This window comes from Oryzias latipes, chromosome 13, assembly GCF_002234675.1.
Source record: "Oryzias latipes chromosome 13, ASM223467v1".
Taxonomy (NCBI): Eukaryota; Metazoa; Chordata; class Actinopteri; order Beloniformes; family Adrianichthyidae; genus Oryzias; species Oryzias latipes.
In genome coordinates, this window is record NC_019871.2 from 30829734 (window position 1) to 30845800 (window position 16067).

Genomic DNA, 16067 nt, shown 5'->3' on the forward strand with positions numbered 1-16067 from the left:
AGCAGTGTGCAAGTGGGGGTGGACCTACATGCACGCGAACCATGTGATCATAAGGGGAACCAGATCCTCCCCAGCCAGACCAAGAGAGAGGGGGAGACCCACGGACCAGGATATCCAGAACAGTTTCTCCAGGATATCCAGGAGAGTTTCTCCAGGATATCCAGAACCATCTGAGAGTATCTCCAGGACATCCAGAACCGTCTTGGAGTATCTCCAGGATATCCAGAACAGTTTCTCCAGGATATCCAGAACCGTCTTGGAGTATCTCCAGGATATCCAGAACAGTTTCTCCAGGATATCTAGAACTGTCTGGGAGGATCTCCAGGATATCCGGAACTGTTTGAGAGTTACACCAGGATATGCAGAACCGTGTAGGACAGGGGTCGGCAACCCATGGCTCCGGAGCCACATGTGGCTCTTTCATCCTTCTGTTGTGGCTCCCTGTGACTTTGGAAAATAATGAGTATTTTATAAAAATTAAATTTTATTTTAGTTTGTTCATTTTTCATGGCATTTCAAAGGCGCTGCTGGCTCCGTACAAAGCATGTGCCACGTAAAAAACAGCTTCGTAATGAGCTCGTATTTATCAGGCGAGAACTGCAGAACTGATAGCAGGAGGAGACACGCCGGGCGGCTTCAATTAACACTCCGGTTGTCCGGAGTGATCTTCTGCCGGGAACTTGACGTGCCGCGGGGCAGAAAGCGACTTTCTGATGACAGAGAGTTTGCGCTCAGTGTTTTTAAACACGCATGTGCATTGATGTATGTTTCAGAGTAGGGCTGCTCATTATGTCGATCGCGATCGACTGGTCGATCTTCAAGGACATGAGGGTAAATCGCAGGACAGAGAAGATAAAAAAGAAAAAAAAAGTACTTCTTAAAAATCCACCAGCCAATCAAAATCCTCACCAAAAAGGACGTGACTTGATTGACATGCAGAATGGCCAATCGAACATCCTCTGACACATACGTCACTGCAGACGCGTGTTTAAATTCACTGAGCGCAAACTCTCTGTCATCAGAAAGTCTCTTTCTGCAACGCTGCACACCATGTCCCCGGCAGAAGACCACTCCGGAGAACCGGAGTGTTTGTTAAAGCCGCCCCGCGTTTCTCCTCCTGCTATCAGCTCTGCAGTTCTCGGCCGATAAATAGCAGCTCATTAAGGAAGCTGCGAGGCACGCGCTTCGTACGGAGCCAGCAGCGCCAAATGCCTCATAATATGCCACGCTCATAATATGCCACATGTAACTAATAAACATGACGATGGAAAGAAAGAAGTACTTGTTTTTAAAAATCTTTTCTGGACCGCAATCTACACTCATGCCCTTGAAGATCGACCGGTCGATCGCGATCGACGTAATGAGCACCCTTGATATAATATATACATGCGTAATATATATAATGATGTCAAAACGGGTTGTGGCTCCGGGTGCAGTCTTTTCATTAGAGGCGGTCCCAAATGGCTCTTTGAGTAAAAAAGGTTGCCGACCCCTGGACTAGGAATTTCTCCAGGATATCCAGAACAGTTTCTCCAGAACTCCATGAACCTGGAAAGGAGAGCGTCCTTCATTTCCAGTTCAGCTCTTAAACGACAGATGTCTTCCTTAAGGTCTGTGATGATCCCAGCAGCTTTACTTGAAGATTGTGAGTCCAGATCATTGGTTGCATTTGGGTTTTGTCTTGAATTCTACTCTTAACTGCTGTTTCTCCGCCCGCCATTTTCCATCAGCATGATGGAACTGGTTGGCTGGCAGCTGGGTAACTCGGTTGGTAAGGTAGAAGGCTACCACGCAGGGTTCGATTCCTATACTGGGGGCAATTACCACATCAATGGCAAGCACTCACCACCGCCCACCACCATGAATGTGCATGAATGATCCCGGTGATGGTCAGAGGGACTGTAGCCGCGAACTGGCAGCTACCATCACCAAGCATGAATGAAGAGTGAATGAATAATGGACACAATGGAAGCGCCTTGAGCGTCTGGAAAAGCACAGATAAATCCAACCTATTATTAAAGTTAAAGACCCACGATCTGTCACACACCTAGGTGTGCAAAATTTGTTCTCCACATTTGATCTATGTCTAATGCTGAGTGTCAAGCAGGGAGGTATTTGGTCCCATTTTTAAAGTCTTTGGTATGACTCAACCTGGGTGGGAACTCATGACCTTCCAGTTACAGGTCGGACACTTTACCCACAAGGCCACTGAGCTGGTTTTTTTTAATTATTGTTATTAACTTATTAACTGTTCAGTGGACAAGGCAGACTTAGAAAATCTGTTTGAGCCAAATCTGTCAATTAGTGAATAGTGTGTCTTGTCAGTTAATAGAAAGCTCCGGGTCTTCCAGCAAAGTGAAAATTTATGTCATGAACACAACTCACCATGGCATCACTGTGCCATGCAAAATTAGGATTGGAAGCATGCAGAGAGTCATGGACTGTTTTCCTTTGCTCACAGAAAAAACACCAAGCAAACCAAGTGGCCGCTGAAGGCTTTCCAGCAGATTCCTTGGAATCCAAGTAATCCTTTGGACAAACAGTGTGATCCACTGTTCTGTGTTGATCACCTCACTAGTCAACAACAAGTGATAGTAAAGAAAATGCTGAAAGAGCAGTTTGATGCTTTCGCTAGACATCAAGATGAAATATGGCAAATTTAAAAACTTGGAAATGAAGATTAAATTAAGTGACAATAATCCAGTGGCCAAAACATACAACGCTGTACCTCGACCGTTACACGATGAGGTAAAAAGTCACAACCAGGACTTGAAAGATTAAAGATTGATAGATAGATAGATTTGCTTTATTGTCATTGTCCGTTGTACAATGAAATTGAAGCATCACCATTTCAGTGCAAGAATAGCAAAGAATGACGAAATATTATAATAAATAAATTAGTATATACAAGTGTACAAATATAACCTGTAAAAAAGAATGTCCGAAATTTTTGTGCAAACTTGCGTATAAAAATTGTGAGTAAATGTCAGATGTGCAAGAGATGGCAATGAGGTAGTGTTGAGGTTGTGGACAGAGTAAGTGGACAGAAGGATGGATGAGCATATATGCATATACACACACACTCACACACACAGCAGCAGGTCGAACAGGTCTGAGCCGGGGTGTGAACTGTCCTTGATGATGTTCTGAGGCCTAGTGATGCAGTGTGTGGAGTAGATGTCCGTCAGGGTGGAGAGAGGGCGCCCAAAGATCTTCTGTGCCATTTCTATGACTCTCAGCAGTTTCTCCTTATCCGCGACGGTGCAGCTGCCGAACCAAACTGTTCTGCAGTATGTGAGCAGGCTCTGTATGGATGACTGGTAGAAGGTCAACAGCACGTTGGTGCTGATGTTGTTCTTCCTGAGGACCCTCAGACTGCATTTAGGAGAACTAGAATTTTTGGCACTCAAGTAGGCTGTTACGGACCGGTTCAGAGACTATTTGTTTTATGCTCCTTCTGTAATAGTGCACAGAAATAATAACCCTGCCACTTACTGTATGTTTTGAGTACAGCAAAACTGAATGCAACGAGTCATCGCTGGGTGACGAATTAGCTGACTTCAATATCACACTCAAGTACCGCCATGCAAAAAGTTCCCTGTCACGCAAACCTGTGAGTACGGACTCTGACATCAACGAGTGCACTAGGTAGCAGCCGTGGTTACATGTGCAAAATATCTTGATCGGATCAATGGTCGGATTAAAATCCAACCGTGTACATTGGATTAGAAAAACTTTTTCCGATTAGAATGAACGTTCACATGATCACACTTTCGGTCAGAATAAATCATTTGGGCATGCGCTTTAGTGTTGAAAATACCGAAAAGGAAATGGGTCCCGTTCTAAACAAACTGAGTTGCCATACACATGCATGCAGCAGCTCAGTAATATATGAGATGATCTTCTAAACGTGCTTTTATTAATGTTGTGAATATTATGAAGCGCCTGTTCGCTCATCATTTTATTTTTAATCTGTGTGTTCAGTGCTTTTTTTTGGTGGAAAAACTGAGATGGAAAAAGTTAGGGTAAAGAGAGGCTAACACGCACTAACGACATTAGCGTTGTTTGATGAACACAAAATCCATGTGGGAAATTCCGCAATCTGCATCCTGGCTACACGTAAAAATGTGTGGCCTTTATTTTGTTGGGACACGACTGGAAACACAAATCCACGTGATTGTTTGAACGGTTTCTCAGGACTGTGGGGAGCTGCATTGCTGCATGCGAGCTGGCTTCCCCTGTTCACAAACACGAAGCTATGAGTCCGGTTGCTCTGCTCAGAGACATGGTAGCACCACTTACTTCAGTATTTAGTGGATATCTGCTTGGCAGTTTTTAACTCAGAAACTCTTTTAGGAATTGAATTGAATCTTTAACCAACAGCATTCTGCCTTTTTCCTCCACCGGGTCCTCTACTCTGTCCTTGTCCTCTTAATCTTCTTCACTACCAGCATTATGATGAACATCTTTACCTGACAGTAGTCCAATTTCTACACCACAGGTGTCAAACTCCAGGCCTTGAGAGCCAGGAGTCCTACATGTTTTCAGACTAACCTGCTATTGTAGCTTCTTATTGTCTGAACACACAAGGACCAGGAAATCAACTACAGAGGAGGCAGGGTTTCTGAAAAGAAAACTGGATAACCAGAGCCACGACCACTCTGGTTTGAAAGTTCTGTTTGTGATTGGCATGGTTGCCTTTGCTTTGGTTTGATTTCTCATGCTCGTTCTGACACAACTCTCTGTAGTTTGCATTTGTGTTTGTTTGATGTGGATGTGTTTGTTTATTTCGTAAAACTTGGGATGCTTTGTCAGTGTGTAATCAATCTTTTTTAGGAACAGTCATCATCATTTGAGCTTTTCTTACTACTCCACTTCTACTGTTTTTATATATTTCCTTTTGTCACCTTGAGTCGGCCCTACTAGACCACTGATGGTTCCCCCTATGGCCTCTCTTTGGACATTTCAGACAGGTTTTGCGTTGTTATGTGGCATTGACTTAATGCATGCTTTGTGAGTCCCTTGTCTTTTTCCAGTGCAGTTTTCTAATTATTAAATCCTTGTTTTGGAAAAAACAAATCCTGGTCATTGTTCCCTCCAAATTTAGGACACAGGAAACAAAAGCATGCATCAAGCTTTGCTGAATATTCCAGTCGTGGTCTTCCACGATGGCAGCCTGGGCAGAATGAGTGAGTGATCTTACCAAAGTTACGCTTGGGGACACCAGAGCTGTGGCGGTGCTAAAGTGTTGGGACAGCCGGGCTGTGCTTGTGACACTAGACAAGCTACATGTACTGGGTTGAGCACGGCGATTCAAGTTTGCAGTACCGGCCGACGAGTCGGTCTCTGCTGCTGCCACTAAAGCCCCAGCACTGGCAGCTTTGCTGCTACTGCTAGCTTTAGCAACCAGAAACCTGCACATAGTAAACTCGTTTCTCGCCTTACTCCAAACCAGAACAAAGACAGAGATTGATTGAAGACAAGAACGAGATGAAACAGTGATCAAATAATTTCAGCAACAAAGAGCGTGGGGGGGGGTCGGCATTCAGGGGAGCATTGCCCCTACTCGCCCTGGCCTAAATCCGGCCTTGGCCAGGACGGCGCGCGCCTCATTCGTCACGTGCCCACACTCTTGTTTTGAAGGGCAGCCGGAAGCCCCTCCGTGGGTCCGGGCCGTTGACGGAGTGGCTGTTCGTGACCGTCACGCTCGCATCTATTCCCACGCGCAGCCTCCAGTCGCAGCATGGCGTCCGAAGAACTTGCCAAGAAGCTGCAGTCGCGGTTCGTTGCCATGGAGGACACAGAACCGAGGCCCGAACTCAGCCCGGCCCGGTCCACACCGCGGGAGCCCGAGCCCGACGGCGGAGAGGAGGGCTCCGAGCTGTCCGCCAAACTGCACCGCAGGCTGGACATCAACGACGGGGCCGCAGTTCCGCGCGCGACCCGGGTCTTCAACCCCTACACCGAGTTCAAGGAGTTCTCCCGGCGGCAGATCAAAGACATGGAGGCCATGTTCCGACGGTGAGGTTCGGTTCGGACGGCGCGCGCTGTGTTTACTGGTTATGTGGCGCAGCGCGCGCGAATCTAGAGGCGCGTGATTACAGAAGATTAGGATGCTGTGGGTCACGTGACCCCCTCAGCAGCTACGTGGCCTCGGCTCAGTTTTTGGGTCAGAAGGCACCTGTGGAGGTACAACACAGACCCTTCACGGTGTTCGTCCTTCCCGCAGGTTTCGACGCAGGTTCGGGTTCTGTTGGGGCAGTGTGAGCTTAGGCTGGCTTTTTTTCTGTCAGAGAGCCTATTGTAGAAAACGTTCCGCTTGAATGCAACAGAAAAACAGAACCATTCACTTGCAAAACCGAGCCAGAATTCCTGCTGGGTCTTAACAACAGGCTCCTTGTTGACCCAGATGGGCCACTGCTGTCACGTGACCCACAGCCCAGTGACGCTATCTGTACGTGACGCAGTAGGGTTGCAGTGTGGAGTGGGGGAAAGAGGACTATGAGTTCTGTCAGAACCTCTGTGGTCCTGCTTGCAGATGTGGAGTGGGGGGTGCAGATGGGGGGGGGGGGGGGGTGAGGGGGTGCAGATGTGGGGTGGGGGGAGTTGGAGTGGGGGGGTACAGATCTGGAGTGGGGGGTTACAGATGTGGGGTGGGGGTGTGCAGATGTGGAGTGGGGGGAGTTGGAGTGGGGGCGTGCAGATGTGGAGTGGGGGGTTACAGATGTGGGGGGGGGGTGAGGGGGTGCAGATGTGGGGTGGGGGGAGTTGGAGTGGGGGGGTGCTGATGTGGACTGGGGGGGTACAGATCTGGAGTGGGGGGTTACAGATGTGGGGTGGGGGCGTGCAGATGTGGAGTGGGGGCATGCAGATGTGGAGTGGGGGGGTACAGATGTTGGGTGGGGGCATGCAGTCAGGAGCAGGTCATCTGCTGACACTACCCACTTGCCTTTCTACTGAGTGACGTGTCGTCATGGTAACAAATCTAACTGACACACCTGTGACCCGAGCCACAGGTGATGCTTGACGAGTCTGTCGGGTGGCGTGTCTGTTTTCTGCAGGTATGACACGGGGAAGGACGGCTTCATCGACCTGATGGAGCTGAAGCTGATGATGGAGAAGCTGGGGGCTCCACAGACCCACCTGGGTCTGAAAAACATGATCAAAGAGGTGGATGAAGACTTTGATGGCAAGCTGAGCTTCAGAGAGGTGAGGCGTGCTCACAGGACGGTTTCAGCTCTTTTTAGGACAGAGTTTCTGCAGAGCAGCAGAAGTTCATCAGAAGTTCAGTTGTGGGTGGGACTGTTGGCGTGGAGCAGCCCCGCCCCCCTTTTGTTACTGCAGGCTCCGTATTTACAGCTCTTCACAACCCCATTGTGAAGGATTATGGAAAATGGCAGCAAAACCAGGTTCATCCATCTGTCCAGTTCTGATCCAGATTCCAGCTCAGACCAGGAAAACAAAGACGTTCATGGATCTGTGTGTCTGACAGTGGATGATCAGTAAGGGGCGGAGCAGAGAGACATTTGTCCGTTGGTCCGGATCGAGTTCCAAACCTTGTGTTCTGTCTGTACTCAGACAGCTTACAACCGGACATTTTTGTTCCGGACCAAAGCTTGTATAAATCCATGTGACTGAAGATCTCTTCAGTCATTGGACAGGAGTTGTGAGGGCGGGGCAAAGCCAAGAAAGAAAGAACCATGGGAGTCCTTTCGGGATAGTTCACTGATTCAGACTTTATTTTGAATGTCTGCATCAACGTCAGGTCCAACACTTTACTTTGGTCCGGGGGGGGGGGGGGGGGGGTCGTGCTGCACGGCGGTTACCGAGGAGACGACGGCTATGAAGGTACAGAGAAGTGTCTGTGACATATAACTGTCTGAAGCCATGTGGATCACATTCAAAGTTGTTTTAATGAGCCCGCATTCATCAGACCACGTTTCAATCAGTTGCTGTGTCTCATCGTTGGTCAATGTTTGCCCGCGGCTGTCTGTTTACATCCCATAATGCCCGGCTGCAGTGGCCTTTTTGGTCCAGATGTTCTGCTCCGAACATGGAGTCTATTCAGACTGATGAGAACCGGAGCTCAGAACCAAGACCACCTCCAAAGATCGGTTCCTGGTCCCGGCCCAGGGTCCGCTTGGGTTTATCCAGACTGAAAATTTGTTCTGGATTATTATCATTATTAACAAACTCTGGTTCACCTTAAGGAACCAAATGTGTCCAGTCAATACAGCTTAGTTAAAAAATGCAGTCCACAGTTTGAAATCCAAAGTAATAATTACTAAGGATAACAAATGCAGGCAAACGGCAGTAAAGGATGAAAAGGTGTTAATATTTTCTTCTGATGACGGAGGACATTTATAAAGACACATAACATAAAAACACATTGAGAGTATATTTTATTCAAATTCATTCAAAAGCTTCAGTTTGAAAAAAGATTGTGGTTTCTATGTACAAACTACAATCAGCGGGCCACAGTCTCAGCTCTGCTCCATTCTGATCGTCCACCTGCAGAACAATGGATCCATGAACCTCTTTGTTTTCCTGGTCTGAGGAAAGCTGCTTCAGTAATGTTAGATTGGGGGTGTGAGGGGCTGTAAGCTAGTGGGAGAGAGTGTAAACATTGGGTTGATGAGAATTGAGCGCAGACTTTAGTTCCTGCCCACAACTCAGAGGTGAATTTCCTGCCGCTCTGCAGAAACTATGTCCTAGAAAACCATACAGGTCTTAAAAAATTCTGGTTAAAACAGCATCATCGTTATTAAAAAAGCTCTGGGAACACTTTGGTCAAATCATGATCGGAGTGAAACTTGAACATGACACACTGTCCACTTTTCTCAGACAAACATGCACATGAAAGTCTCAGAGGTCCAACCTTCATAGGAAAACAGTTTCAGAATGAAAAACAAAGATCTGATTGCAAAGATTTATGCAAACTGAATGCACACCACAGACGAGAATTGCTGAAGAGGTCAACAGCCAATCAGGCTGCAGAACACAGGGCACTGCTAAAAAAAACCTGAAAAAAGTCTCTGAAAAACCTAAACCGTGAAGTATGAGATGGCGAAGCAGCCCTGTACATAGAAGTGGCACTAGTAAAGGTCTTTGCTGATTATTAAACATGTAATGTTAGCAAACAATAAGCACATGATATGCTACTACTGCTTTCTCTCATTCACGATATCAACGTTAACACGTCCATGCATCCATCCATCCATCCATGCATCCATGCATCCATCCATCCATCCATCAATCCATCCATCCATCCATCCATGCATCCATCCATCCATGCATCCATCCATCCATCCATCCATCCATCCATCCATCCATGCATCCATCCATCCATGCATCCATCCTTCCATCCATCCATGTATCCTTCCATCCATCCATGCATCCATCCATCCATGCATCCTTCCATCCATCCATGCATCCATCCATCCATCCATGCATCCATCCATCCATCCATCCATCCATTCATCCTTCCATCCATCCATGCATCCTTCCATCCATGCATCCATCCATCCATGCATCCTTCCATCCATCCTTCCATGCATCCATCCATCCATCCATGCATCCTTCCATCCATCCATGCATCCTTCCATCCATCCATCCATGCATCCTTCCATCCATCCATCCATGCATCCATCCATCCATCCATCCTTCGGTCCATCCATGCATCCTTCCATCCATGCATCCTTCCATCCATCCATCCATGCATCCATCCATCCATCCATCCATCCATCCATGCATCCTTCCATCCATCCATGCATCCTTCCATCCATGCATCCATCCATCCATGCATCCTTCCATCCATCCATGCATCCTTCCATCAATCCATGCATCCATCCATCCATCCATCCATCCATCCATGCATCCATCCATGCATCCATCCATCCATGCATCCTTCCATCCATCCATGCATCCTTCCATCCATCCATGCATCCTTCCATCCATCCATCCATGCATCCTTCCATCCATCCATGCATCCACCCATCCATCCATCCATGCATCCTTCCATCCATCCATGCATCCATCCATCCATCCATGCATCCATCCATCCATCCATGCATCCTTCCATCCATCCATGCATCCTTCCATCCATGCATCGATCCATCCATGCATCCTTCCATCCATCCATCAATGCATCCTTCCATGCATCCATGCATCCTTCCATCCATGCATCCATCCATCCATGCATCCTTCCATCCATCCATCCATCCATGCATCCTTCCATCCATCCATGCATCCTTCCATCCATCCACGCATCCTTCCATCCATCCATCAATGCATCCTTCCATCCATCCATCCATCCATCCATGCATCCATCCATCCATCCATCCATCCATCCATCCATCCATCCATGCATCCTTCCATCCATCCATCCATCCATCCATGCATCCATCCATCCATGCATCCTTCCATCCATCCATGCATCCATCCATCCATCCATCCATGCATCCTTCCATCTATCCATGCATCCTTCCATCCATCCATGCATCCTTCCTTCCATCCATCCATCCATCCATGCATCCTTCCGTCCATCCATGCATCCTTCCATCCATCCATGCACCCTTCCATCCATCCATCCATCCATCCATGCATCCATCCATCCATGCATCCATCCATCCATGCATCCTTCCTTCCATCCATGCATCCTTCCATCCATGCATCCATCCATTCATCCATCCATGCATCCTTCCATCCATCCATCCATCCATCCATCCATCCATCCATCCATGCATCCTTCCATCCATCCATCCATGCATCCATCCATCCATCCATCCATGCATCCTTCCATCCATCCATGCATCCTTCCATCCATCCATCCATCCATCCATCCGTCCGTCCATCCATCCATCCATCCATCCATGCATCCTTCCATCCATCCATGCATCCTTCCATCATCCATGCATCCTTCCATCATCCATGCATCCATCCATCCATGCATCCATCCATGTATCCATCCATCCATGCATCCATCCATCCATGCATCCTTCCTTCCATCCATGCATCCTTCCATCCATCCATCCATCCATGCATCCATCCATTCATCCATCCATGCATCCTTCCATCCATCCATGCATCCTTCCATCCATCCATGCATCCATCCATCCATCACTCCATCCATCCGTCCATCCATCCATCCATCCATCCATCCATCCATCCATCCATCCATGCATCCTTCCATGCATCCATCCATCCATCCATGCATCCATCCATCCATCCATCCATCCATGCATCCATCCTTCCATCCATCCATCCATGCATCCATCCATCCATGCATCCTTCCATCCATCCATCCATCCATCCTTCCATCCATCCATGCATCCTTCCATCCATCCATGAATGCATCCATCCATCCATCCATGAATGCATCCATCCATCCATCCATGCACCCTTCCATCATCCATCCATCCATCCATCCATCCATCCATCCATCCATGCATCCTTCCATGCATCCATCCATCCATCCATGCATCCATCCATCCATCCATACATGCATGCTTCCATCCATCCATGCATCCATCCATCCATGCATCCTTCCATCCATCCATCCATCCATCCATGCATCCTTCCATCCATCCATCCATCCATCCATCCATCCATCCACCCATCCAAACACACGTTTGATGTTTAGATGAACAGGAATCCTCTTTAGTGTATTAGAAATAAAAGTTAAGCGTTTTCCTTGAGGGAAAAGCTCCGTCTTTATAAAAACCGCGTGCGGTTTCTTACGTTTAGGATTGTGAATCAGCGGTCTTGGATGTCCCAAAGGTTCATAATCCGTCTCTGTAACAGATGGCATGTATCCGAGTACTGGGATTGCGGTTGCAGCCACACCGCGGTCCGGACTGAGCACGCCTTTCCTCTGTTGCAGTTCCTGCTGATCTTCCGCCGGGCAGCATCTGGAGAGCTGCAGGAGGAGAGCGGTCTGATGGCACTCGCCAGGCTGTCCGAGATCAACGTGTCCACAGAGGGAGTGATGGGGGCCAAGGACTTCTTTGAGGCAAAGGTGCACTGATGCCAACACCCCCACACACAGGAGGGGGTCTGGTGCTGACCTTTTGGAGATAGATGTTTACTTTCATTGCACAGGAAGTGTTGTAAAGTTTGTGTTGGTGCGTGTCAGAGCCCGACAAATGTCATGACGGTTGAGGATTGTCATTAGCGGGAGCAGAGCCCGTTTTGTTGCTCTTCCCTGACGCTGTTCTCAGAATGATGGAGTGTCCGAGCAGATGTGATGCCGTCTTTTTCCTCTCCAGGCGCAGGCTCTGTCTCAAGGCAGCAAATTTGAGGCTGAAATTCGTGAGGAGAAAGAGGAGCAGAAACGACAGGAGGAGGAGAAAAAGCAGCGACAAGCCGCCTTCAAGCAGCTGCAGTCCACCTTCTGCTCGTGACTGTCAGACGGCGGCGCCCCTGAACACCACGCTCTGGTGTCAGACGTAGCTTCACCCCACGCACAGCCCCTCCCCACGGTTCAAGTAGACCCCGCCCTGTCCTTCAGAAAATGGGCAGCTAAACCTCTGCTTCCCCTCACAACGGCTCTGGGGTCTCGCTCTGACGTGTACTTCATGTCCTGCTGCCTGTGAAGCATCTTAACGGCAGCCGTGCTCTGTGTCACAGCATGTCGTTTTAACCTTTGAATTTAACCAAGTTAGCCTCCTGAAGCAGGGAGCTGGGAGAACTATGTGAGCTAAGTCCTCACAAAACCGGAAGAACAAACAGAGACGGTTCAGAGACGGTTCTTTGGTGATCAATACAGTTCTTTGACGATCCAGAGACGGATCTTTGACGGTTCCTTGGTTCTCTAGAGGCGGTTCTTTGGTGATCAGAGACGGTTCTTTGGTGATCAGAGACGGTTCTTTGGTGATCAGAGACGGTTCTTTGGTGATCAGAGACGGTTCTTTGGTGATCCAGAGACGGTTCTTTGGTGATCAGAGACGGTTCTTTGGTGATCAGAGACGGTTCTTTGGTGATCCAGAGACGGTTCTTTGACGGTTCCTTGGTTCTCTAGAGGCGGTTCTTTGGTGATCAGAGACGGTTCTTTGGTGATCAGAGACGGTTCTTTGGTGATCCAGAGACGGTTCTTTGGTGATCAGAGACGGTTCTTTGGTGATCCAGAGACGGTTCTTTGGTGATCAGAGACGGTTCTTTGGTGATCCAGAAACGGTTCTTTGGTGATCCAGAGACGGTTCTTTGGTGATCCAGAGACGGTTCTTTGGTGATCAGAGACGGTTCTTTGGTGATCCAGAGACGGTTCTTTGGTGATCCAGAGACGGTTCTTTGGTGATCCAGAGACGGTTCTTTGGTGATCCAGAGACGGTTCTTTGGTGATCCAGAGACGGTTCTTTGGTGATCCAGAGACGGTTCTTTGGTGATCCAGAGACGGTTCTTTGGTGATCAGAGACGGTTCTTTGGTGATCCATAGACGGTTCTTTGGTGATCCAGAGACGGTTCTTTGGTGATCAGAGACGGTTCTTTGGTTCTCTCGAGGCAGTTCTTTGGTGATCAGAGACGGTTCTTTGGTGCTCCTGCGATGGTGTCATGGGGAGCCACCTGTGCTCTGTGGTGGGTTTCTTTGGTTTTTAGCCTGAATGCTCCACACAGGGGAGATGTGTTAAAACGACCAACCAGGAAGTGTCCTGCTGCTCCTCCAGAGCTGCATCAGTGATACAGTTACTTGTTCCAGTGAAGGAAATGGGCTGGTCGCTTACATTAGGAGAACAGGAGGTGGCTCCTCCCAGTCCCCACAGCTCGCTGGGCAAAGAGGGAGCCCGTTGCTATGGAGATGTTGGCAGAATTGATCTGAACAGTGAAGCAATGAACCCCCACCATTGATAATTAGGTATTTTTCAATCAAAAAAGTCCAGCTGACTGACACTTCTTTGAGTTTCCTGCGATGTCTGTCTACTGTGGCCTGAACTGTCCGGAAGTGTCTGGCTGTCTTCCACGTGTGCTCCCACCGGCACGTCACCACTAACCCTGAAGCTACCGCACGCCGGCCGTGTGTGGCGCCTTCAAGAATGGGCTGTTGAACAGGCTTTTAGCATACGGTGTTCAAACAGGTCTGTCACTACCCGGTACCAGCGCATGTACTCACAGTTGGAAGAGGCTTTGGCAAAATGATGAAGCGGTGCAAATCTGATGAATCTTGTTCCAGGCTTTGTCTTTCCCAGCTCTATTCTGAGATGTAAAAGACGTGGAGTCATAGAATTCCAGCCGGACACAAACTTCATTGTTTAGAAAAGGACACTGTCCTTACGTCACTACCAAAGCCGAGTCCCTGATTGGTCAGAGTTTAACTGGTTTCACTGTTAGTTCCGATGCTGTGCGATTTGTACGAAGAGCCTGAAAACAGACTTCAAATCTTGGGGAGCTACGCATAAATGCACGAGTTTTGAACGCGGAAGCCTGAAATGTGCATCTATACGCATAGACTTTTTAAAGGAAGCAGCCGCTCAACCGCACCTTTCCCAGCCTGCAGTGAACGCAGCATTACTAGGAGTTTTTGTTGGCAGTGCTTGTTATTTACAGATAGATTTTGTTTATGTTCTCACAAACGCCACAATCCAACTTCCAGTGGTAAATTTAGCCTTTTTTAACAGCCAAAATATTCCCAAAATTGAGATCAAGCTGTTTTTATGTCATACAAGAAAAGCTAAAGCTAAATCCACAAAGAAAGTAAAGACAAAGTGAAAAGTGTCTAAACAGATGGGTGAAGCTCAAAGTTCCATGGTTTTACTCCAAAGGGTTTCACCATCGAGTGTCATGAGTCGTTGGAAACAAACTATTTCAAAGCTCAGAACTTTTTTGAAAGCTTGTTAAATTAGGAACTAAAATAATGCAAATGGGGGGGGGGTTGTCCCTGCATTATTGTAAAGTGAAACTCAGCGCTGAGTTTAAAGACCACTGATGACAGGAAGCCAGAGCCGTCTCTGGTTCTGGTCCAATGAAACCAGAAGAACCGTCTCTGTTTGATGATGTGAGCACATTCCGGACTCTGCGGGACTCCGCCCCCTCAGGCCACATGACCTCCAAGCATGTCGTCTCCAGCACGTTTGCTGTTGGTTCCTGCTGTGATCCTGTCCTCGTGTCTTCCTGTTTGTCCTGCAAGGATTCTGGTGTTTGCTGCAGGTCTTCTGCGCTCAGAGGGAACAAGTCCGCTCTGTTGACTGACCGGCTCCTCGGGTGGAAACTGGGAAGCCAAGAACCGGATCAGCACTTTCCAGCATTCCTGTGCGCTCAGTGTTCACACATACGTAGCAGCTACTTTAACTTACCTCTGCAGTGTTCTTTGTGAGAAGAAGTGATGTCTTTTGGTTCCAATCGTTTACAGTGTTAGTAGTTTTAGTAGGGACTGAAATGTTGCCAAATCTAACAAAAGTGAAGGAAATCTATTTTTTTGGCAGTTGTATAGATGTGTTGTTCTGCTCCCAGTGGAATGGAAATCTGTAACTTTATTAAAGTACTGATGACGTCACACTGGTCTGTGCGTTCAGGACGCTGGCATCTCCACTGCAGCTCTCAGCTTTCAGGACCAGCGAGTCCTGATGGCACGATGCACATCTTCAGAGTCACATCAGTGGCGCCTGAAGACGCTGTCAGGACTCATCCTTCAGGTTGCTTTTTATTTAACGCTTCTTTTTGATTGATGTTGGCATTGTTTTATTGTTTCTTGGGGGAAACAGGATTTCTGTTTTCCATTTCTGCAGCTTCATTATGCCTTTTTTTTTTTGCATATTAACTTTTCATCATTCTATAATAGTTGGATGTTACACACACGGTCAGGGGTTACCTTTGCCAAATGCCTGCTGATGAACCGCGCAAGTGTAAGAAAATGAAGCTTAACTGACATTTCTGAGGGTCTAAATCAGGAAGAGACAAAAAAATGCAGTTTAAAAAAAATTCTGGCTGTGATGTAGAAAATACAGTGGGTGGGGCCACAGTCTCTCTGCTCCGCCCCATTCTGATCATCCACCTGCAGACACAGATGGATGACCATCTTTGATTTCCTGGTCTGAGCTGGAATCTGGATCAGAACTGGACGATGTTAGAATGGGGTC

General features: G+C 47.8%; 1 protein-coding gene across 1 annotated transcript; it reads left to right on the forward strand.

Moving 5' to 3' along the window:
- Window positions 1–5640: 5640 nt before the first annotated feature.
- Window positions 5641–15484, forward strand: LOC101163191 (EF-hand domain-containing protein D1). The gene is made up of 4 exons (XM_023961517.1): window positions 5641–6021; window positions 7062–7209; window positions 11882–12016; window positions 12267–15484. Exons 1-4 carry the CDS (start codon window positions 5744–5746, stop codon window positions 12399–12401), a joined length of 696 nt encoding a protein of 231 aa, XP_023817285.1. The 5' UTR covers window positions 5641–5743; the 3' UTR covers window positions 12402–15484.
- Window positions 15485–16067: the final 583 nt, after the last annotated feature.